The sequence below is a fragment of the Pteropus medius genome, unplaced genomic scaffold (assembly GCF_902729225.1).
Source record: "Pteropus medius unplaced genomic scaffold, Ma_sr-lr_union100, whole genome shotgun sequence".
NCBI classification, from domain to species: Eukaryota; Metazoa; Chordata; class Mammalia; order Chiroptera; family Pteropodidae; genus Pteropus; species Pteropus medius.
This window is the reverse complement of record NW_024345601.1, coordinates 9488675-9514226: the sequence shown is the minus strand read 5'-3', so window position 1 is coordinate 9514226 and position 25552 is coordinate 9488675. Positions and strand designations below refer to the sequence as shown.

General features: G+C 37.3%; 1 protein-coding gene across 2 annotated transcripts in view; it reads left to right on the top strand.

Moving 5' to 3' along the window:
* Positions 1–9820: 9820 nt before the first annotated feature.
* The window catches only part of BTBD3 (BTB domain containing 3), a 30296-nt gene continuing 14564 nt past the window's right edge, over positions 9821–25552 (top strand). Inside the window, exons 1-2 of one of the 2 annotated variants that reach the window (XM_039874477.1) lie at positions 9821–9983; positions 19002–19112. In XM_039874477.1, the coding sequence (XP_039730411.1) occupies positions 19070–19112 (43 nt within the window). In that variant the 5' untranslated portion in view covers positions 9821–9983; positions 19002–19069. The remainder of the gene's footprint in view (positions 9984–19001; positions 19113–25552) is intronic. The other variant, XM_039874478.1, reaches the window with a different exon arrangement.

Sequence of the window (25552 nt, the reverse complement as noted above, 5' to 3'; positions counted from 1 at the left end):
AATTATAAGCTTGTTGTCTTAAGCCACTGAATTTTGGGGTTTTTTTTTTTTTTTTTTTTAGAAAGCATTCATTGTGACAATCCACACAGTTAATAAGATAAAAACTAGGACTAGAAAAGATAATAGGAAAATATTTTTACTGTAGTCACTCTTTATGGATATTGCCAACCCTGTAGGACTTAGTAAGCTCAGTATTGAAGGCTGAACTCGTCCAGTTTAAAGAGTCCAAATTCCTCTTCATTTCTTGGGGCTTATCCATCTTGAGTAGTTCTGACACTTTTCAGTGAGAGAGGGCAGAGATATTTCTTTATATCATGGACAGCTCATGATTTTCTAACTTCCAAAGTATCCCTCTTATGAGAAAAAATATTTTTATAACACATTATCCCAGGGTAGGCTAAATCATGATTTGTAGACCAGTTGTGACCAGTGAACTGTTAGATAAGGTTACCCATTCATGAGAGGCAGAGGGTATATTAGATGGAAGTTGTATATATAAGTCCCTGGGTCAGAAATGGGAGGACTGAAGAGATGAATAGAGAGGTCAGTGGAGGATGATTCTTTCAAGCCTCCTCTAGCAATTAAGCATATAAATGACCCAGTGAAAGAGAGAGGAAGATCATGAGACCTGGAATGTGGGATTTGGATGGGATTTGGCCAGTTGGATCAAGGACAGGGGATGGAGGTAGAGGCAGAGACAATGCTTTGGGGTCCAGATAACAAAGACTTTTATAGTGGAACACAGAATATAAGTCTCGTTTAGAGAGAATAGAATGCAACATAGCATATGCTCTTCAGTAGCCCTGAACTTTAGCAGCATTTGGAGTACAGGGCAAAATCTCTGCTGGTGGAGACACAGTACTTACTTAGGGGGCTTGCCATCCATAGTTCTGATTAAACCATTTGCCACATGCCTTGCAGACACCGAACACTAACAAGCGGTCAAAGTCAAAATCCAGAAGGTTCCTCTGGGCTCAATGGACAATCAGAAATAAATGGGTGGCTCTGAAGTGGGTGATAAGGCCCAGTATTTACATAGGTGGGGACTAGGGACAACAAAATAAATTTTAGTGTTAAAATCAATGCTTAACCTACAGGCTAGTAATGCCAAGAGACTGTTTCCAACTATTACAATTAAAATTAAAAATTAATCTCCATGATGTGATACAACAACTAACAGAATGAATAAGATGAAAACAAGACAGAGAATGTAAATGTTGGCAAGGAAGAAACAAGAACTCTCACACTATATGGGTGAGAGTGCAAATCTGTATAACCACTGTTGGGCAATGTCACTAAAGCTACACAAATGCAAATCCTCTGACCCAGCAATCCTACTTCTAGGTATAAATCCAATAGAAATATAAACCTATGTTCACCAAAAGCATGTATAAGGAAGTCTGTAGCACCATGGAGTGATAAAAATTTGGTTATCTCATAAATAGTAGATACTCTGTCTTCATAGCTCAATCAGGGAATTATGATCTCGGCGTTTTAGCGTCCTCATTTTAAAAATGAGGAAAATGATATCTGCTCTGTCTATTCATAGGGTTGATTTGAAAATCAAGTGAGTTAATGGGTATGAAAAAAACTTTGCAAACCATAAAAATTTGTACACATGGAAAGTAGTCTTTCTGAAACAAAGCAAACAGGGGTTTTAATTTTAATTTTTAAATGATTTTGCAATGTTAAAGAGTATCTCCATTTGGCAAATGATAGTAATTGTGTTTTGAATCAACTTTTAAAAAGCAGGTTTGTCAATTATATAATGGTCTTTAATGTACCCAGATTGTTGCTTTTGTTTCAGAAAACAGAAAATTACATGATAGCTTGTAAATGGCACATTCAATTTCACACACAGAGAAATGCTTGAAAAGCAGGTCCACATATAATGCAGGAACTCGAATTTAATGGCATCAAATGACACATAATTTGATTCGTTCAACCACATTTCCAGAAATTAATCATCAAGTGTCAGTATCCCACTGTCCTTCATGACTTAGTTTGTCAAAAGAAAACTGCCCTTTTTGCCACAGCACTACTAATCAGTGATAGTTGGTTCTTTGGATTTAGCATTTCAATCCAGTGTTCAGTATCTGGAAACATTTTAAAAGGTCAGATTGCTACTCCCTTATTCAATTTAGTAAAGTTTCACAAAACATATTGAGCTTCCTTTTTGTGCTTCCCCACATGCTTAGAAACACCTTTAGAAATCAATGGAAACTTTGTTAGAGTAAAAATTGAGAATAAAGATGAAGAGAGGAAATTGGAATGCACCACTGTAGCTTCTTTCTTTCTCAGTGATGTTGTTTCTTCAGATCAGTATGCCCGAACAGTGTGACAACTGAACTTTTATGATGGCTAATTTTTCAGGGTGTGAGAAGATGATGCTCTGTGCATTATAAGAGATTTAACAACATCCCTGATGTCTAACCACCTAATACCAATAGCTCCCTCTCTCCAAGGTGTGACACCCAAAAATGTCTCTAGCCATTGCCAAATATCTCTGAAGAGGAGAGAGAGGGTTAAAATTTCCTCCAGTAGAGAACAACTGCTCTAATGGAAATCTGCTAAAACCTTTGTGTCAGATCTTCTCCAAGACGTACACCTTGGTATAAGTTCTTCCAAACTTTCTGGAAACAGTCTGGATGTAAGGTGTTCTGCTCAGAGGGTATGCAAGTAGCCTGGTAGTTTCACAAGGCCATGTTTTCCTCTGGGCATAGCAGGTCACTGTCGACTGCATACATCTTTAGAGCATATCTCTATTAGGAGTATGAAATTTTGAGAGGATCAGAGAGAACGAGAAAAGAAAACATGAGAAAAGAGGCAAGCATTGAGGGGAATGAAGGTAATATTTAGGTCTGAGAAGGGACTTGTTGTGTCCCTATGTACGTAGTACATAGTTGTGCTGCCCTGTCCATATTCCCTTATACTTACTAGTATAAGATGTCTGACTTCCAATTGCCAGAAATTGAGATTCTTTGCTTTTTTTTTTTTTTTTTTTGTACACAGAACTACATGCAGCTCAGGAGCTAGGACTAAATGCATGTGAAGGGAAATTAGTTTTCCTTAGGAGCAGCCAACAGTCTTTGATAGACTAGACAGGAATTGGTGGATGATTCCAGCTCTCTTTCCCCTTGATGAACGGGAATACATGGATAATGACCCCAGCTTCTTGGACACTCCACTGGGATATCCCTGAAGTGTGTGTTCCACACATTCCCAGAGGCCCCTGCAAGGTTGAGCTCCAGCTAGTAACTTGGCTGCCTCTCCTTCATTGTTTCATTTCCCCACTTCACCATCAGTGTTTTCTCGGATCACTTCCAAATAAACTACTTGCACTTGAATTCTTTTTGGAGATTTGATCAAATCAAAGCAGGAGGGTCTGGGCAGATCTGGCTTTATGCTGTCGCATTAGGTTCCAGAATGTTTCAAACTCACGAAGCTCACCTTGGGAGAATGAGAACCCCCAGGGCCTCTCCTGGTTCAAGTTATTTGATCAGAAAGAATATCTTCTCCAGCTTTCTTGGGATTATTACAGTAATAATCCTTTTTAAAAGAGCAAACAGCATAACATAAGTAGGTAGTGTTTCTTAGTCTATTTTTTGTCATTTACTCATGTAGGCACAAAATGTTGCATGGTAATTCAAAGTTCTATGAACTGTAATTTACTCTTATAAGGTTATAATCTAGTAACAAACAATTTACCATGCCTGTTTAAAGGGGGGGAAAAAAGGTTTCTATAGGACTCTGAGCCTCTATAGACGCTAAATAAGTAATCTCAGAGAAAGAAATGTACTTGTTTTATTTCTTAAAACATAGCTTAGTCATATATCCAGCTGATAAAATATAATGCCATTTACTTTAATGTCTGTCTAGATTTAATAATCTCTCTATATGTAACTTTTTGTATGTCTTCCTCAAAATTCAGCTGGGAATGGTTTTACATGATGAATTGAGCCATCAATGTAATGTGAAGGAATGCAGTGAAAAGTACACCTATGAACTACAAATGTTAAATGGACAATGGACAAGCAGGAAATGAGTATTTATTGATATTGTATGCATATAAGCACTTACTTAATTTTTTTGAAATCAAAATTTAGAATTTTGACAAAACGTATAGCATTTAAAATCTTTTTGGAACTCAAGACAATGCTGTCTTTTAAACACATTGTATCTGTTTCCTGATCATTTAGTTGATCACAGATTATATTTTTATTATTTATCCATAAAATCAAAGCTAAAAAGAGGTTTTAAAAGTATAAAATGACTAAACCACGAAGAAAACAGGATACTAATAAAACTTAGATTCCCATTTATAACAGGAAGAAATATTCAACGCTAATAGTTAAGATATATAAAATTCATGGCAAAGTTAAAACAACTGGAAATGAACAGAATAAAACATGATAGGACCAGTCAAATAAAACACTGTGCATGACAGACTGAATGCACTCATGCCTACATCCATGCCCTCCTGCCCTGACTCTGGGCTTGCCTAAGTGGCTTGCTTTGGCCAATGAAACAGTGTCAACATGACGCACTCTAGAGACTTGAAAATGTGCTTTTGTATTTTTACACTGTTTCTGGGATGCCACTGCTGTTCTGAGAACAAACCTGGGCTAGCCTGCTAAAGGTTAAAAGACCACAAAGAGCAGAGCTGAGTTGTTCTTGTTGAAACCATCCTAAACCAACCAGCCTCCAGACGCCCCACCAGCTAGATGTGGATGCTTGACAGAGTTCAGGCAAGATTATCCAAGTCTGGCCCAGAAGCAAAACTACACAGCAGACTCATAGATTTGATGGAAGTAATAAAGGTTATTACTTTTAAAGCCACTAAATCTTAGAGTAGTTTGTTACTGAGCAATATTAGATATACCCAATATATTAGGTACAGATAATCAATGATCGCTGGAGTAGAAACGAGATGGGAACTATCTGTCATGAATGTAAGATACTGGACATTAGAATTAAACATACCAAATAATTGTATATATCACAGAAAGGTTTCATGACCCCATTGTTAGAGGTGATTTCTCTATTAGCAGATTTGCTAAACAAATATAAAGTAAAAAATCCAGAGACCATATACAGAAATGCCACTATTCAACCACATATCAAGATTAAATCGTCATCTAGAATTGTCCAAGTTACATTTGAACTCATGGCCAGATTAACTGAAGCTTTAGAATTTTATTAGCAATGACTGATTATATCAAAAATACTAGTAACATAATATGCCATGTTATGCTATATATGCTACAACATTAGTATGTTTCAGCATGATTTTTAAATGCTATTGGTTTCGAGTAAAAAACAATTGACACTGATTTCATAATATTAAAGTTTTGAGAATGTTTTTCTAAAAAAATGTAAAACAGTGAGACTAATGATTCTCAAACTTTGTTGCATATTTGAATCACCTAAAGAGTTTTTTGTTTGTTTGTTTGTTTAATCTCAATGCCCAGGTGACACCCTGAAGCAAATACACAAGAATCATAGACCATGACCCAGGCATCAAAATTTTTTCAAGTTTTTTAGATGATTCCAGTGTGCAGCCAAGTTTAAAAACCAATGACCAAGTCCGAGATCTCTACTGGCCAATATGATAGCCATTAGTCACATGTGACCACTAACTGTATTTGAAATTTGGCTAGTTCAAATTCAGATGAGCTGAAAAACACACACCAGAAGATATAGTATTAAAACAATTGTAAAATATGTCATTAATTTTTTGTATTTACTATATGTTGCAATGATAATATTTTGGATATTTGGATTAAATAAAATCCATTATAATAATTATATGACTTTACAAAACCATGCTTAATGAAGTATGTGTTTACATTCTAGAAAACTGGATGTCATGCTCTGTAGGAGGTTCATTTTAAAAGAAAAAACTCTCTGTGACCCAACATTGGGTTTCTTGTACTATTTTCACCATTGTTTATGCAAAATAATTTATATGCATTTCTTTTTTATTATTATACTCTATTTACTATTTTAAATGTCATACCGATGTAAAGTTCATTTCGGATTCAAAAATACAGGTATAATTAAAATGTACAAAAGTCAGCTTATTGAAAAGTTGTGTCAATCAATCACATTTTATCAGTGGGATTAAATATTAAAGAGAAGAGAGAAGTAGAACCTGTAAAGAATAACCAATATTGTGCCTGCTAACCATTTTATTAAATTTTCATTTTTCATTATCAAATAGTCTTATAGTAAGAAATACTTATATTGCCATTCTCTTTACTGAGTAGGCAACATTCTACTTGTGATACTGATCGTGTTGAATTCTTCAAAATAGCATTAATAATAAAAACAATGGAAAGGAGAGTGCTGTATATGAATAGTGTAGAGTAATTGTGTTGTAAATCTTATTTTAAACTATTTAATGCTAGCACATTGGTTAAATTTACAAGGCACCATTCCAAGGTTTGTAATTTAAAAAAAAACAAACCTGGTTTAAGATGTATTTTAACTTATTTCTCATCTCCTATTATCATTATTATTCATCAGATGATAATTAACATCCATGGCTGGAGGCCATTCCTTTCGATTTTATTAAAACTCTTCCTTTTCTACTATAGGGTTTCCTTTAACCCCAGATTAATTTATTTCCTATTCACTGTGGCAAAGCTCCTGAAATGAATATCTTCAAAAATTCTCATAATAAAAAAATATCCTGATTATTTAAAGATTACTAAAGAGCTGTGTATTTTCCCAAATCACTTGCTTTTGTCAATGCTGGAAATATACTCCCAATCACGGTAAAATATTTCGTTCTCGGCCAAAAGATAAAAGGAAGTTACCTTATGACACAGATGGTTATAGAGCAAACATGATGGTCATCTTTGTTCGCCTGGTTAATGGTTTCCTACGCAATCATTCCTTGTCCTTTTATACACCTAACTCCCACCTTTTGTTATTTTCATGTTAGTTTTTATGTATTTTCCTCATAAACCTCCATTAGGTCAGGAAATTTTTCTTTAACTCTCAAGTTAAATTTTCATTAAAAAACAAAAATAAAAACAAAAACAAAAACAAAAAACAAAAAACAGCCAGGATAATAAAGAAAGAGAAAACAAAGAAAAAGAGCTTTTACATCTAAATAGGTTGTAAATGCCTCTCCTGCCCATCTCACTATAACCTCTGCAGCAAGTGAGTCAGTGGAATGAAAATGTTATTTTCTTTGATATTTATCAACTCTGCTCAAAACATTTTTAAAAGATGCTGCTCAGCCTCGCTGTCTTGTACTATATGAAACTGTGCAAAGCTGGAGTCACAATGGAGGCCGAATTAGGAGAACGAGCCCCCAGCATCAACTTCCTGAACAACGTACAACTGGTCCAATCATTTATGTGCCTCCTAAGGCACTTGCCACATTCTGCCTTAAATTATAGTTATGGTTATTCATTTTTTTCCAAGCCATTTGATAAATTCCCAGAGGTCAGGGATTTTGCCTAGGACATAATAAATGGCAATATTTGAACATTAAATGGAATATTTTACCCATTTTTACATGCTCCCAATAGCTATATGCGTGCCCCAGAAGGAATTCAATAAACATACTGAGGGCTATACATGTACCTACTCTGAAAGTGGGAATTATTACAAAAGTAAGCTCTTCTTAGGTTTTTCTTAGTAACAAGTAGAGTGAATTGAATTGGAATCTGAATTGGAGTAAAATGCTCAGGTGTGAATACATATCTCTGCTTTGCATGTTTGTTGTTTTAAGAATACAGCTACAGCCTGTCTTTCTTTACTTAATAGCTAGCTCATTTGGCATTGATTTGTAAATACTTAAAATGTTAACACATATCACCTTTTTAGCATATCAGACCTAGGGATACCAAAATTTTCTGTTATCTCTTAAATCTGTCTTCTCAAATTTAATACTATTACCCACTGAACTGAGAAAATGCTCTCACAGTGCTAATGTCTACTTTCTCTCCTCTTCTGTTTTTGCCTCTGGTATTCATTCGCACATAATAGTAGTTGTCATTTATTCACACCCTAGTACATGCTGGGTTCTTTACCCACTTCTATTTAATTTTTCATAACCTCCCATATTAAAGATTATAATCCCCATTTTCAGATTCAGATGATAATTAACTTATATAATCTTCATAACCTTGCAAGGTATATTAGTCTGGGTTCTCCACAGAAATGGAACCAGCATTCAGCCACCTATCCATCCATCCATTTATCCAACCATCGGTATATAGAGAGAGACACTTATTTTAAGGAATTGACTCACATGATTATGGAAGCTGGCAAATCCAAAATATGCAAGATGGGCAGACAGGCTGGAAACTCTGGGAAGAGTTGCAGTTCAAGTGCAAAGAATTCCTTTTTACTCACAGTTAGTCAGACTTTTTATATTAGGGCCTTCAAATGACTGGATGAGACTCACCTACATTATGGAGGGCAATCTGCTTCACTCAAAGTCTACTAATTTAAATGTTAATTTCACCTTTAAAAAATACCTTCACAGTAACATCCAAAATATATTTGACCAAATATCTTGAGTACTATGGCTGGCCAAATTGACTTATAAAATTAACCATCAGCAAGGTAAATATGAGTCCATGTTACAGATGAACACAGTAAGATTCAGAGATATTAAGTAATTTGCACAATATCAAAGTTTGTTTTGGAGCATCTGGACTTTATAAAAGGGGTTTTCCAAAGCCCATGTGTCTTTTACTATATATACTGCCTTTCAAATTAAGTTTTTTTATTGAGAAGAAATAAGTTCCTCCAGGTCCAAATTCATGTTAAAAGGATCATTTAGTGACTATAGTTGTATATTTTAGAGGTCTAATTTATCCACTAATAAATATTTTCCAAGGATGATGATCTAATCTAATGAAGTAGGTGTCTGTTATAAAGCTAAGAAATTCTGTCCTTCACAACTACTGAAAAATTTTCCATGCTTTCCATTCCTAGTGCCAACACTTGAATTTAGGACCCTTCTACTTCTGATCTAGAGTATATACTACACATTTCATGTCTCTAGTCTTTATATTCATAAATTCTGCATTTAATCATACCGTCACCAGCCCCTCTCCACTCAACTTTAGTATTTCTAAAATTTGTAGGTTAAACAATAAAAAATAATTTCCAGATGAGCTTCAACTACACTGCTAGCCGTCGTTTTGCCCTTCACTATGAACAATATACTCAGATTAAACTTGTCCCCAATAGGGTTCATAAGCTCACATATTATTTGATTTTTCTGCCACTTATGCTTTTGTATGCACCTTTCTCGTCGGGTTAACTCATTTTCTGACTGTAACTCTTATTCTTCCAGACTTCTCAAAGTTTTTTTCTTCACCCCCGCCAGCAGCAACGCCCCTTCTCTAAATTAAGAGTGTAGTTACGGTTTGTAGTTTTAGGTAATAGGCAATCTCTATTTATACACTCTCCTTATCGGTTCAGAGAGGGCTGGAATCAATTCCAGAAATGGGATCCCAAACCCAAATATCTGTTTCCTATTATCAGAGGATGTCCTGTATCTTGCACAGAGGCACTGCCAAAGTAGGTGCTCAGTAAATGTTTAACATGTTAATTTATAAATGAACCATACTAGAAAACTTCAGTTTGTTGGATAAGGGCAAACTTGCCTCTCAGCGAGGGAAACTCCTGGCTCTCTTCCACCTTCCTCCCTCTCACCCGTCCAGGGTCACCGCCCACTCTGCAAGCAGACTCTAGAAAGGGCCGGCAGTGCGCATGCCCTGTATCGGAGCCGCCTCGGGCGCACCGCCCGCTTGGCCCCGCCCCCCGGCGCCCGGCCGCGCGCGCGCGGCCCCGTGGAGCGTGCCCTGCGTGCGGGTGCCCGCCGAGCCCGCCGGGCACAAGATCCCGGAGTGCCCGGGCTGGGGCCTCAGGAGTGGGCACCGGGCCGTGTGGTGAGCAGCGAGCAGAGCAGGCGGCGGCGGCGGCGCCGGAGGCGACGAGGAGCGCGGGCGGTGAGTGAGGGCGCCGCGAGCGAGAGAGCGAGCACCTCCGCGCGTGCGCAGCGCCAGACCGCCCTGGCCAGGGGCGCGCTCCCGGCCGCGGGTCGAAGGGATCGAGCGTTACTGGGCCGGCACGGGGCCGCGGGCGGGCATCGGGTCCAAGGATGCAGAGGGTTCTCGGGACCCTGGCCCGAGCTTGATAGGTGCTGGCCGCGCGGGCGGGATCCCGAGGGCTTCCAGGCGGGACAGTACCGGGCCCGCGCGAGAGTCCTGGTGCCCAACCCCAGGGGCCGCGCCAGCTCAGCCGAGGGACCCCGGGGAGGGAAGAGGCGAGCCCCCCGCCCCCCGCCCCGCCGTCCAGCCGGCCGTACCGGGACCCGCGGAGTGCACGATCTCCGGAGATGGCGGAGGTCCAGCGAGGGGGCGCGGCCGGGGAGCCTTGGCGCAGAGCAGGTGGGGGGGCGGGGGGCGCTCTCCTCCCCTGGGGAGGCGCACGGTTGGAAACCGGAGCAAACTTCCCTCAAGTAACTTTATTGAGGAGGCTCCAGAGACTGACAAGCTGGCCTTGCTCATCCCTGGTTGCTTCAAGACCCCAGCGAATGGTGGGCTCCTGGGGGCTTCAGTTTCCTTCTGGTTTTGGAGCTCGTCTGCCAGGTTCTCAGTGGCATTCGTTGCCCAGTAGCTGTTGAAATAGATATATAAGTTTGACATTTTGGTAAGAAGGACGTTTGCTGTCTTGAGAAGAAAAGACTTAAGTGCCTGTTCTTTTAATCTCAAAGAAAGTATTGTTAGGGTATGCTGGGGATTCCTATTTATGAATCAACCTATTGTCCTGTGTGTGCTTGGAAAAAGCTAGTTAATTCTATTATTAGCCTTAAAAAGACAACGGGGTAATTGTGCATTTTTTTTCTTTTTTAAAATACTCTCCGACACCTCTCCAAGTCGTGGAATACAGTAGTTCCAATACTGGCTGCACAGGAGAATCACTAGGGAGTTTTAAAACACTGCTCAAATCACACCCCGGATTTAAAACTCAATGTGTATTTTGAACAGTCCAAAGTGATTCCAATGTGCTGTAGAATTTGGGAACCACTGGTTTAATATAAGAAAGTCAAAATTATAGTTTTTCGAATTATCATTCAGTTTATAATTGATGAGATGAAACTGTAGCTTCATTTTTCCATACACAGGAACTCACAAAGGGTGGTTTGTTTCCTACCAGGGACAGAGGGAAGAGTCCCTAATGATTCAAACTTTAGCGGAACTATAACGTGACCCCAGAGTCCCGAACATTGTTCTAACTGGTGTTTTGAATTTCTCTTGGAGTTACTAAACCCACTTCCTCTGACCCCTACCAAAGCCCAGGGATTGCATCCTATTTTAACCCGCTCCCCAACCTCTTTGTCTCTTCACATTCCCCTCACTCCCCTCTTAACCGTCCCCCAGCCTCTGGGTGGATCCTCCTCGCCCTGATAGTACTGGTTAAAGGGTTACTATCGGTTCCCATAGCAACCGGCCCTCCAGGGGCAGTGGGTGGGTCCGTACGTTTGAGTTTCTGAATAGTACGTTCCTTTCTGAAGATTTTGAATCGTACTTTTCAGTTCTTGGCTTCAGCGCAGGTAAGGGTGAGCTCTTACCATACAATTCTAGTTTAGTGCTAAGTAATTACAAAACTATTTATTACTACTGTTGTATGGGGATGATACTGCTAGCGGCTGTGTTGTTCCCTAAATATTTATTCTTTCTCATTCTTTGCTCTGAAAACTTGTTTAACAAAGTTCCAAAATGTGGAAGCAATTTTTCTTTAAGAGCACTTTTCCTTCCGGGCACACAAACTTAAGATTATATGCATTATTTCTCTAAAGTCCTAAGACCTTATATTTAAGAAATTTTAAAAGTGAAATATAATCCTATAGCCATGCAAAAAGCCTTTGATAACTCGTGGCCAAAAAGAAAAAAAATAAAGTCATCAGCTTTCAAGTTGTTTTGTTCCTAGAAAGTACTTTGCCATGATTCTTCACAAAAAATTAAACCGGTTGTAATGTTCCATTTTAAAGTAACAAAAGGAAGGGCACAGTTTGTCTACAAATTCGCCCACTCCTTCCCTTCCCCAACACACACATTCAAACAAAGATACTTTTTTAAAATGTTAATTCTTTTATGCTCAAAACATTCAGTGGCTATCTAATTCCAGTTTGCCTTGCAAGGAATTGTTAAAACTGTTCTGAACAAAATAGTACAGAAATAAATTGTCTGTCTCAGACTTGTTTTTTGAAACCTTTCAAACTTTGCTGGGTAAATAATAATAGGAATTCAATCAGTTAATTCCAAAATGCTTTTTAGTAGTCCAGTGATTAAGAGCATGTATTGCGTGTTAAAGGTTTTCTCTTGCTAATTTTACCCATTTCACTCTGTGAAAAGAATAATAATGGGAAACCCTCTAATTTGATAGACCCTCTAGTAGTTCAGCAGTAATGCCATGTTGCTAAAATAGTAACCTCTCACCTAATCTTTCCTGTTTTGTTGTATAAAAATTGAGGCCTTCTAAGTGACTACAGCTTAGAAGAATTCCTATTGTTTCTATGGTTTTTAAACATTTTAAAATAAAAAGCAATTATTACTATTGTAGGCATTTTCAAAATTACCCCCCCAAAAAAAGAAAAAAGAAAGAAAAATCACAGTCACATCAATCATCCAGAAATAAACAACTGTTCATGTAATGAAGTTCTTCCATTTGTCCCTTTTTGTCTGCATAGACTTGTTTTTAAACAAAATTGGCATTTTCATTTGTAGTTTTAAATACTGCCTTTTCACTTAATATATCACGGACATTTCCTATGCCCTTAAATATTCCTTGGAAATAAGATCTTTAATGTTGGATATGCCCAAGTTTAATAGTTTTCTATTTGACATATTTCTGTTTTTAGTGGTTGAGAATATGGTTTTAAATGCTGGTTGGAAATCCTGGTTTCGCAACTTCTCCATCTAAGTAATCTTAATTTTTTCAGTGTGTTTCCTTATGATAGTGTAGAATAAGGATAATAATGGTGGCTGCAAGGTAGAGTTTTGGAGATATAGAATGGACCAAGTAAAGGAAGGTCCTCAACAGAGTATGTCAAAAAAGTCAGAAAGTAATGGGCATGCAGGCAGAGCTGGGGTGAATGCCCTTGTCCGAAAGTCGCAGTATCTGACTGACTTGGGCTAGCTTTATAGAAGAATTCCTGGAGCAGAGGTGAACTCTTTTATGACTCTTGAGGCATATTGTCAGATTGCTTATACCAAGACATTCCTTTAAGCACTGAATGGTCTCTGCATGGTGTCAGCACTTCAATGTTTAATCTTTCCTAAACTATAAAAATGTGTCCTTAATTTGTTTTGTTTTGTTTTTTTGGTAGCTAGCGAAATTAGTAACCAGCTTTTTGTTTACCTTTTGTTAGTTTATTCAGGTATTTTGCTCACTTTACTCTTAATTGATAGTTTAAAAAGAATGATTTTAAATACTTGTGTTATATAAAGAATATTGTGCCTGTAGTGATATTCCTGCCACAGCTCATTATTTGTCTTTTAATTTACTTTATGATGTTTTCCAAACAAAATATTTTCACTTTTATATAGTCAGCTCTCTCTATCTCTTGTTATTTATGATTTTTCCTTGTAAGCATTTATATTTAGAAAGCCTAGAGGTGAAGTAAATGAAACAAAAACTGAAAATATGTTAGATTTTTACATTTAATTATATATTAGTGTATAGATATGAATTGTCTTACACTACCTTCTCCTTCCCAACTAGCCAATTCTGCTAGCCCCATTTGTTAAATAGTCCATCCTGTCCTCATTGGTTAGTGGTTTTTCCTTTATTGTATTTTAAGATCTTAACTAGTTTTGGGGTCTATTAACTAGTTTTGGTTCTATTTTAGGTCTCACTCATCTATGAATTGATCTCTAATCTTAATCAATGCCATATCTTTTTAATTGTAGATTTAGAGAAAATAGAAATAACCTGGTAGAGCAAGTCACACTGTTCTCTTAAAAAATCGTAATTACATACATCTGTCCTTTCAGATAAAGATTATCTTTAATACATGCACATAATTTAATAGTACTGAAAAGCTTATTGTAAAATATGTGGTCCCCTACTCTCCCCGTCCTCCACCCACCCCAGTCCTCTTAGTCTCCCTCCCCAGTGGCAGCCTTATGATTGTTACTGTTTGTTCTGAGTTTTTCACTGGGGCCATTTGTAGGATCTTTCCTCTTGGGCTGGTCAGAGAGTGGCCTTCCAGAGCCCTCCAGAGAGCACAAGGTATAGCTGCCAGTGTTGGAGGAGGCATCTGGCTGGAGTCTTAGTATCTTCTTTTGTATGGTCACCTTGGTGAAGGTCCCTTTGCCCTTACAGTTAAAGACTTTCTCTCCCAAGAATCAGTCTCCAATCTTGCTGGGCTCTGGGGATTGTCAGCCAGAGCTCTACGTGAGGAGGTGGGAAGGACATTCAGGGATGTAGGGCTTCTCAAACAGCTTTTACTGACTATATTAGGGCGCTACGCTTTCACCTCCAAGTTTTTATTAAACGGGAGTGCTTCTCTCTGCTTTCCTCACTGACAGTGTAGCATCTCACTCTTTTAGCTCTGCTAAGTTTCTGCTTGTCTTTCTTCTTTCTAATTACATGATTTTGTTGAAGTTCCCACTCTAGTTCTTTAAGTCCTTGTGTCTGTGTCTTCTAGAAAGATCTCTTTACTGCCATTTTAGTGGAGTTTAGAGATGGGCTGTACTTGAATTTTTTGTCAAACTTGTCATCTTCATCTGGAATACTCTGCAGATGGATCCTTGGAAGTAAGAAATATCCAATTATGTTGCATTTTATTCTTTGGCAAGGATTGTCATCTACATGTAGTCGATGTTTAAGGGAAATGAAAAGTTTTTTCAGACCTCTCCTAGCAGAGGTTTGTCTTTTTTGTTTGTTTTTAATCTTCATGTAAGTCCTAATATTTCTCATTAAGGTTCTTAGGTATTTATGTTTTTGTTGTTGGTGTTATGGGTTCTTCAAATTGGCTCTTGCTGGTGTAAGATGGTTGTTGATTGTTGTAGATTTATTATATTGCTGGTTCTCATTCTAAGAGCTTTTCAGTTTATTCTCTTGGGTTTCCTAGTTATATCATCAATTGCAGATAATGACTCTTCGTGTCTACTTCTCTTAATTATACCTTTTGTTTTGGTTTTATGGCAGGCTGTACTAGTGTTAGCATTTTGGAACCTTATCAAATAATAATGGCAATAATGTGCAAAATTGTGTTCTTTATTTTTATAGGAGAAACAGTGGTATGATATTGGCATTTGGTTTACCATAATTCCTCATGAGGACAAAAGAAATCTACCCTTTTGTTTCCAATTTACCTAGAAGTCTTTTTCCTTTTTTAAGGGATAGGAATCGAATATTAGCAAATTACTGTTGGCATCTGAAGTTTATCACTGGTATTTCTTAACAAACTGCTGATTTGTATCCCAGATATTAAACTGGAGTAAATCCTTCCTTTTGGATAGGAAACAGGCTTCAAAAGAAAACATTCCAAGTTGCTAAATCCAATAGTCAGTTCTTTATCGGTACCTGTTAGCGGCATTGGGTATAATTCATCATTCCCTCTTTTTTTGACAGGCTTTCTTGATTTAATTTTGAGGACACCATACTCCTGCTTTTCTTCCTATACCACTGGCCCACTGGTTTCTTCTTTTTAGTCGTTTTTTAAAATTTGTACTGTTTTTTTTTCTCACCAGCCTATTAATTGGGAATGCTTCAGGGGTTCAATTTTTGTAGGGCTCTTGTCACTATTGTAATACTTTCATAAAATGCACATAGCTGCTTAAGACTCCCAAATGTATATTTCCAGCTGGGGTAGCTCTCTTAAAAACTGCACACATACCCAGCTACTTTTATTTTCGACTTCTGCGCTTGAGTATGTAAAAGATACCTCAATTTTAACAAGACTAAAACTGAATTTCTTATCTTCCTATGCAAATCTGCTCTCCCTGCAACCTGCTCTGTTCTGGCTCCATTTTTTTCAGTTTATTCAGCCCAAAACCTTAGGATCATCCTGATTCTTTGCTTTCTCTTCTACTCTACATCCAGGCTGTCAGCAAATCCTTTCTTTATCTAGAATCCTGTCTTCCAAATAAATCCAAGAGTTTCACCCCTTTTCCCACCTCTTCTGCTACCACCTTTGTCCAGGTCTCCAGGACCTCTTATCTGGATTACTGCAGTGGCTTCTCCTTTCTTCTTCCCTGACTTTCCTTTAATTTCTTATCAACATAACAACCAGAGTGGTCTTTTTTTTTTTTTTTTTTTTTTTTTTTTTTACATAAGTCAGATCACTTACATTCCTCTACTGGCTTTCCCTCTCACTCAGACTAAAAGTCAGATTCCTTCTAAAGGTTCACAAAGCCCTACACAATCTGGTTACCATTAACTGACCTCTTTCCCACTTTTAGGTCTTTGTGCTGTGTTTTTCCTTTGCCTGTAATATTTTCTCCTCAGATACATTCATGGCCAACTCCCTCACCTGCTTTGAGCATTCACTAAAATGTCACATTGTCATTGAGGTATATCCTGTTTAAAATTGCAAGCTTTACCCTGTATCCCTCTTACAATACTGTACTTTTCCCATAGCATCTATTACCTTCTTAATGACTGTATGAGTTGTTTGTTTGCTTTTGGTAAAGTATCTCTTTCTCACACTTCTCCTAGATTGTAAATTCCATGTTGTCAAGTATTTTATGTCTGCTCATTAAAGTGTCCCAAGTGTCTGGTATATAGAATGTTCTCAATAAGTACTTTTTGAATAAATAAATGTAGTCTGCCTTCTTCCCCCACCTCCAGTGCATAGGCCTTTGGTATCTGTGGATCCACCATTGATTATTTATCATCCCACCAGCAAGGGAAAAGTTCCAGAACATGTAAAATTTAAAATTTATAATGAATACAATACATAGAGTGGTTATAAGGATTAAATAAGATACTGTCTATAAAGTGCTAAACTGTGCCAATGTGTACTTAACTATCAAAAAAGCCTAACCAGTTGCCTTCATTCACATCTAAATGCTGTGAATTGTGTTCTAGAACTTGCTCTCTTTGGATTCCAGTTTTTTAACCAAGGGTGGTCAGTGGCCTCACCTTGGGAAATTTTCTGATTCATGCCTGAGCTTCCTGGTAAATATCAGTGATGTACTGTTACTGTATTTATTTAACCAATCTGTTAAAGAATATAATTTGTTTTCTCTTGTGCTTTCTTGATGTTCAGGACATCTCTCCATTTCTAATGTCCCCTATAAACCTTTTTTCCCTGAGGTTCTAGCTGAAATAAGTTTTTTTATAAAGTGATTTTCAAACCCTTCAGAGCCACACAGAAGCATATAATTGAACATGATACTAAATCCACAAAATTAAAAGCTCCCATTCCTTTACCTTCAGTTTCACAGACAGGAGTACATTGCATGATCCCTATAGCAATCGTTTATAGCAGTCATTTTACAGTTTTGCTTACAATGTTTCTAGAGTCTCCTTTTGTGTTCTTCAAATCTGAGAATATCTTAAAAACATCAGACTTTCTTTTCTTCTCTATTATATTTGTATGGTTTGTTTTGTTGCAGTTGCTGTGCAAATAAGTGGTGGCACATGTAAGGAAAAGATGATTATTAGAAATCGTGTAAGCAAAGAATAGACAATAAACCAAAAGCTTGATGTATCTATCTCTAGAAATGCATAAACCCAACAGCTGTTACCTAAGCACAACAATGTGAAAATTTCCTCAATTTCTACTTTTTTTCCTCAAGTCATATCTAGTTCCTTATTTTTTAAATCTACTTAATTTTTGTGTAATAGTGTATGAGCAAGAGCAGTCTCCACATTCATTTAGTCATGATTACCATACATGTTAGAAATAAAATTTTCACAAGCACCACTGTTCTGAATGCATTTACACCGTGAGTTTGCCTTGCCTTTGAAACTGATGAGCATTATATCTGGGTTTTGTTATTGTTGAGACAAATTCTTTTGCAAATATCACTGTTACAATCTATTTTATTTTGAATGCTAAACAGTACTATTGGCCAAGGCTGAATGGAAAGCACTGACCTAACCTTTCCACAGCACTTAATTTGGCAAATTGTGTATTTGTTTTCTGTGTAGATTAATTTTTTTTAATTGCCACCTTTTCTCATGTTCATCTTGGTTTTTGGTAATGGTGATCTTGCCAATCCAGCACCAGTGAACATACTCTATAATGAAGGACTAATTTTGGCCTTCATATTATACCTTAGGTCTCTGGATAGACCAGGGTTACATATAGATTGCCACATATTTTCATACCTTCGTTCATGGGAAATGTAGTAAGCAGTCAAGTGTAATAGTCAAATGACATTTAGACATGTTATTGGGAGGCTTATTCAGGAATGATCTACATTCTTCAGACATCTAGAAAATGATAAAATTCTTAACTAAGATTACAGCAGGCATCTCTTCCTAAATAATATTTTTATTATCAACATTAAAAATGGTGAGAAGCTACTCAGACGTACCTTCTGCTCAAGATGCAGTTGAGGCTCCAAACTGCTGTTGATAGCTGCATACACCCCCCTTTCTCTTGCACAGTCTTCCATCCATCCTCTATGTAAGACACCCATTCTAGCAGGGGTACATCCCATAGTGCTCCCTCCCTCACCCTCTCCTATGGGCTTAGGAGATAGAGTAAGTGCTGTAAGCTGGCACACATCTGTTGAAGAGGGGCAGCAGCAGTGGAGACAGAGTGTTTCAAGTACAGTCAGTTCTGATGTCTGCATAGTCTCTCATGGCAGACTTCCCACCCCTCCTCCAAATGCTTTAAGCACATTTTAATAATATTGTAGAACTTCTTTATGTGAATTAGTAGATTTAATAGTATAATAGTAGTTTTAATACTATTAACGAGTATTCTTGGGGGACCTATGGGATTAGTGTATGCTTACCTGAAATTCTGGGTTACTTTACTATTTACTTTCTCTTGTCAGTGCCTATGAAAGACTCCTCAAGGTGCCAAAATTAATCCTGAACTCTTGGCTAGCACATAGCTCCTGGCATGTATTCAGAATCATCATCAGGAAGTGATATACTCTTACCAGGTGGGTGTTGGTTAGGGATGTCAGTATATAATGGTGTTTGGGTTGGGTTATAGGAAAATCACATGCTCGAGATCAGAACTACCTATATTTTTATTTTACAGTCTTTCTATAATTTACAATTATCGAGTGTAAAGTAATGTTGAGGATGATGATCCTACTAACATGCACAGCCTCTAAATTCTTTTTTAAAATGAAACGGAATGTGTTTGGACACCAGCTCTTTAGTAACAGGCTATTTTTAAAAAGTTACTGCTGGTAAATTAAATATTTATTTTGTCTGGACTTCAGCAAAGTCCTAATCTGAACTTTATTTCCACCAAACTGTTTTCTACTAGTAAGATTTAATATCAGATGCTGTACTGTATAGAAATAGTATATAAGGAGGTATTAAAATGGTGCAGAGGAAGGCAGGCTCTACCTAATGTATCTCTTAAATGAAGGAAAAAAGTGAACAACAAATTCTCTTAGATGTTGGCAGCCATGTTTGGAGGAATAGCAGAAGTTGCTATGGGAATGTGATACAAGAAAAAGTAAACTATCAGAGAGAGATTTACTTCTTTTTTGCTGGTTTTTTGAAGTTTCTAGGAACAATTGTCTACTCAAAAAGCCCATTTAAATTTTTCTTTTAAGGTCTTTAAAGAAGGTGTCATCAATTGATATATCTTATGCCTTGCATTCTGTGAATTTTCTGAGGTTAGGGCAAAGCTAAGATATTAATGTCATAGAACAAATAAAATTAAATTTTTGAGGCAGAGATTATCATATTTTTCTTGTGTTCTCCATTCTGTCTACATAGTGTACAAAAAGTGTTTTCTGAAGTGAATGAAAATTATGAGAATTATGCTTTGAGAATTAGTGTTTTCTAGATGAATAAAACCAAAAAGCCAGGTATGTGTAGAAACTTGACCCTGATTACACACTTTTTTTAAAGGCTCTTTGTCGAAAACCTTTCATGGCTTACCACCAATCACACAATAAAGTTCAAACTTAAGTCCGTAGTTCTCATACTTTTTGGTCTCAGGGCTCTTAAATATTTTGAGAAGCCTAGAGAGCTTTTGTTTATATGGATTATATCTATTAATATTTACTGGATTGGAAATGAAAACAGAAAAACTCTAAATATTTATATATTGTTTAAAAATAAATAAATATTTTGGTTGAAGCATATGAAGAAAATCCAGCCTCAGACAGATATGTAGCTGGAAAAGGAAGGAGTATTTTGTAGCTTTTTCAGTTAATTGTGGATATTATTTGATACCTTATCAAAACTTGAAAGGTGGTTTCTTAAAGGTTAATTGCCATGTGGATTCTAAAACCATCAGTGAACTTTTGGTGCTCATGTTTACTAAAATCCATTGGTCTGTCTTGAACTTTGAATGGACTTTTTACCCATGCATGATTCTGTAATGTAATTGCATTGTTATTAGAAAACATTGGTTCATTGAGTTATGCAACTCTTTCAAATGTTGATGTGTTTCATTATACAATATCAAAGAATTACATTTACTTCACATCATCACCAGTCTCACCAGAAACAGTCTATTGGGGAGCCGTCAAGCTCATTGTGGCATAATCAAGATTTTCAGCGTTCTGATTTTTACTTGAAGGTTTGAATGTTATCATTGGCAATAGTTTTCCTTGAACTGACAGGCTTACTTCATTCATTTTTTAAGAAAATGCCTGCTAAATACCTGAGTGTGAAAAAGCACACTTTGTATGTTTTTCTCAAGTACAATGATATTCCATGAAAAAAATGACTGGTTCATCTCTAACACAAACAATTGCACAAATATATTTTCTCAAGGCAATCATTCTATTTCACTTTCACCAGATGTGCTTTAAGTATACATACCATTTCATCACACAGAATGTTAACAAGATTTGTACCCAAGGGTCAAGGTTTAATAAAATCCACAGTTTTTACTGCTGCATGACCCAGAGATTCTTCAAGAAACAGTACATTGATTATGGCAGAGGAATGCACAGTAGCTATTCTGCATTTACCCATGCTATTTCACTACTGTTCCTAAACCCCCAACCCCTCAGGTATGGGGAAGGAAAGGCAACTTGACCAGCCCTTCATTGCCTATTCCATTTGGCTGCTCAGGGTCCACTGGAGTGACTGTCAAGTGGCTTAGGAACCAGTAGTATCAATAGTGAAAAGAAAACACAGACATATAGCCAGGCTATGGACCAGTCCTTAGATTTTGGGGCTCCTGAAGAAAACCCATCCTTTTCTGTTTGGAGTGGATGGCTCCTCCCATGAGGCTTTTCGGTTATGCTTTACCACTACCAGATGTCACTGGGAGGTTTCAGAGGACTTTAGTTGCTTGTACCAGCTTCAAATACTTAACCAGTGCTATTCAAAACTGCTTAAAATGTCTAATACGTAAAAATCATTCACACTTTAAAAACACAAAGCAATGTATTTACCTCATCCCGCCTTCCAAAAAATACACTTTTATTAAAAAAAAAAAAAAAAAAAGTTGAAATTACTTGAAAGTTCAAGTTATCTTTTATTTTCTGCCACCACACAGTTGAAGCCATTACTTTACGACAGTTTGCTTACATTATCAACCGTACTAAAAATTTTTAAAGTCATTGCTCCTGGTACAAGTTTCCTTTCATAAGCACGCCAAGCCCAGCAAGAGACTTTTTAGCCATGGTTAGGGGTATTCAGCTCTTCCACTATTGATGTTACCATATCCACTTATTCTCACTCTAATATTGGAAGAGAATACATAGAAGTTGAGAATTCCTTGTTTAGGGAAAAAGCATACTTGATGACACTCTGATTCTTAGTAAAGTGGGACTCGGAGACGCACACGTGGAAGTGTGCTTTTCTACTTGTGCTCGTTCTTTGCAGTAATTCTGAAATGCGACATTGCCCATCCCTTCAGTGTGGTTTGTTTTGGGGTAGGCGTGAGTTTTCTAGACTGTTTATATACTCAGCACTGTACACACAAGCCTGTTTTATTACTTTGTTTGAAGATTGGGTGTGTCTAATGTAGTGGAAATTCATCCATTCAGTATTAAGTGCAGACGAAACACATTTCAAAGCCACATATAAAAGTCTCTTTAATTATCCATTTTTTAAAGATTATTCATATGACTACTTTCCTCCTTTTATGTGAATTGCTGAGAATTGATTATACTTTCCAGTTCATTAAATCACTAAAATTCTCTACTGGTATTATAAATAAATATGCCAGACCATGAATAGAGACTAGTTGATAAAAGCAGCTTTGTCCTGGTAACTGAATCTTGCTCCTCGTTAACCCACACTGCTCTTTGAGTATGTGAATGTATTACATTAAATTTTAGACTTAATAAAGCATAGCCTTGCTTTGAGCACATGTGGGGACTTGCTTTACGTCGAGCTTTAGTATTTTCAGTTAGCCTAGTAGCTGCAGAATGAGTGCAATATTATAAAACCACATTTGTGTTTAAACATGTTCAGGAGAGCCTCGGGACACATTTAATAGATGTCTGGGTTCTTTACCACTGTACCTTGTATAGACCTGCATCTCAGACAGCTGGAAACATCATAGACCTGATTGCACACCATTTTAGCCCAGGATCAGTTGCACTCCACAAATGAAATCTTTGGTTCTAGATGGACTTGGAGTTGTCAGAGTTGATCCTTTCTGTTATATAATTATTGAAAGCTAGGTGAGGGTGGTGCTGTTAGCTCTAGTTGGGAGATATGGAAATGCAGCCCTTAGAGAACTCTGAAATAATTAAGAACTAGCCAAGATGGATTGTGAGAAAGTGCTGCAGGAAGAGTGGGGTGTCTTTGGGATGCACTGTGAAGGATGGATAGGCTTCTGATAGGATCTGTAGGGAAGAAAGGGCAGTGAGGATGGCAGAAAGCAATGGACTCACTTTCACTACGGGAATACAGTTGACTCTTGAGGTTAGGGGTGCCAACTCCTGTCCAGTGAATTTGCTGTATTTATTGAAAAAAATCCATGGGTAAGTGGACCGACACCATTCAAAGCTGTGTTGTTCAAAGGTCACTTCTTGTCTTGTTTGCACTGTGAGTGAATGAAGAGGGCTAGTTAAAGAGCTCAACGCCAGATCATGGAGATCCAAAATGCATAGCTTCCTCTTACTGAGAAAGGTGAGGCAGAATTTCTTCTTCCTGGGTAGAAGCTTGATCTGCGGTTCTAACATGCTGTTGACACAATAAGAGAATGCCATCCTCACTTCACATGGTAACCTCTTCAGGAAGAGCAGCACAGAGTAGTTGGTTAAGGTTTGGCCACATGCCACTTTATAAATATCCTTTTTGATGTGATATTTTAAATTTTATGAAAGAGTGTTACCTTAACGAATACTGACGTCAACCAGGTCACCTATATGAACTTTTTTAGTGGGTCGTGGCATCCCTATTGCTGGCTTGTAAAATGCTAATGGAGACCTGACTGGTCCACGTTTTGATCACCGTTTTGAGAGACTCCCCTTCTTGTATGAGTCTACGTAGCTCTTATTTGTGGTGAAATGGTTGTTTTTCTGTGATTAAAAAATAAAGTACTAACAGTTGAGTTGCCCCTTTTGGAGATATATTTTGACTTGGATGTTTTTAATCTCATTATAGTTAAAGTATACATGTAAATACTATAAACCTATTATGTGATGCAGAGGTTGGAGAAACCCAAATTTAAGGACATATTTCTATGAATAATCTTGACTTGCTAAGTGAGGCTTATTTGAGCATTATTTTATAAGCAATTAAATTATTCTATACCTCTGGGCAGTTCAATTGCTGACCTACTTATAATATAGTAGCTCTTAATTAAAAAATCTTGCTGGATATAGTATTAGAATTGACTTTTTGTTTGAAATACCTGATTTTCTTAGTTTGGACACATGAATGAAACTAGGTATAGAATCCTCCTCCCCCCCCTCAACTTTTATTCTGATAACACCAGCAGGAGAGATGGAAGCCACAAGGGAGTACTTTATCAGTGCCAAATTATTTGCTGCAGCAAATGGAGGCAGTTTCTGAATGTTACTAGTGTTGATATATTTAAGGTTATATCAACACGGGACAGTGTGCCTTTACATTGTGTCCTTCACGACAGTCATGAGGCTTATATACTTTAAAGCTAATTAAAAGTAGCATAAAACATAGTTTTTAATTTGGACTTAGAACAGATTTTGAGTTTTTGCCAGAAGCTGGTTTCTATAATAACCCTCTATCACAGGCTTTCAATTCTTGTTGAATTTTTTGGTAGACAATATATTTGTGACTCAGTTTAGAAATAAATGCATGTACCTATTTCATTTTCATTTGGTGGTCTCTATTCCAGAAAAAGATGTTAAAAATTGGGTGTAAAGGTGCCTTGTATAACTTCGTATGTGTTTGTGTTTTCCTATAGCACAATTTTTCTGAATGTAGCAGAGCTCTTTATTTTTAGATCTCGTATTGTTTGCTTAAAATAGCTATATTTTATTCTAGTCACATACATTATAAAAATGAAGGAAGGCTTTTCATTAAATAATAATTAATTAAGGCCCTGTGTGCATGTGTGTATTATGATGGTCAAATTGTAAAATATGTGGTTTTGCTAAATAAAAAATTTAAGTGTTTTTTTCCTGACCTTACCTTTTCCAAACCTATTCTGTTTTTCTACAGTGATAAAAAATTTTAATTGAAAATAATTTATATCAATTCTTCAGGTGTTTTAGGGTAGTGGTCCTCAACCTTTTTGGCACCAGGGACCGGTGCTCCTATGAGAATCTAATGCCTGATGATCTGAGGTGGAACTGAGGTGGTGATTCTGGCTCTGGGGAGCGGCTACAAATATAGAGGAAGCTTAGCTCTCTTGCCTGCTGCTCACCTCCTGCTGTGCGGCTCAGTTCCTAACATGCTGCAGACTGGTATCAGTCAGTGGCCCAGGAGTTGGGAACTCTGTTTTAGGGGGTGGTAGTAAATTAAATGATAAGAGAGTAGTAGTCATTTCTAAGGAGTGATTAAGGGCACAATACACATTTAGATGACATATTTAGGAATTGTTTTTTATCTTGTTGAGCTTCGTTCACTAAGGGTTGAAGATATTGGGCGAATTGGGCTGACATCCCATAAATAACCAGGATTGATATAGAATATCTGGTGGTTTGAGGGTTGTCTGAATTTTTTCTTCCCATTCTGTGTGCTCATTGGAGAAGGGTGACTTTCCCAAAGCTAAATATTTTTTGGGTAAGTATGTAAGTCAAGAGGGGCTTTGAATTTTAATGATCTGATTATGGAGATGTTTTTGGGTCTGATCTTACCATTATCAGAAAAAAATATCACTGGCTAAAGTAAAAGATACCTATGAAAAAATTTTTTTTTTGACTGAAACACATTATTTCCCTCTTGTCAGCTAAAACCAACAACGTGGAGAAACCCACAGTGGTAGGGTGAGGTTCCAGTCTAGCATTTCCAATAGGAA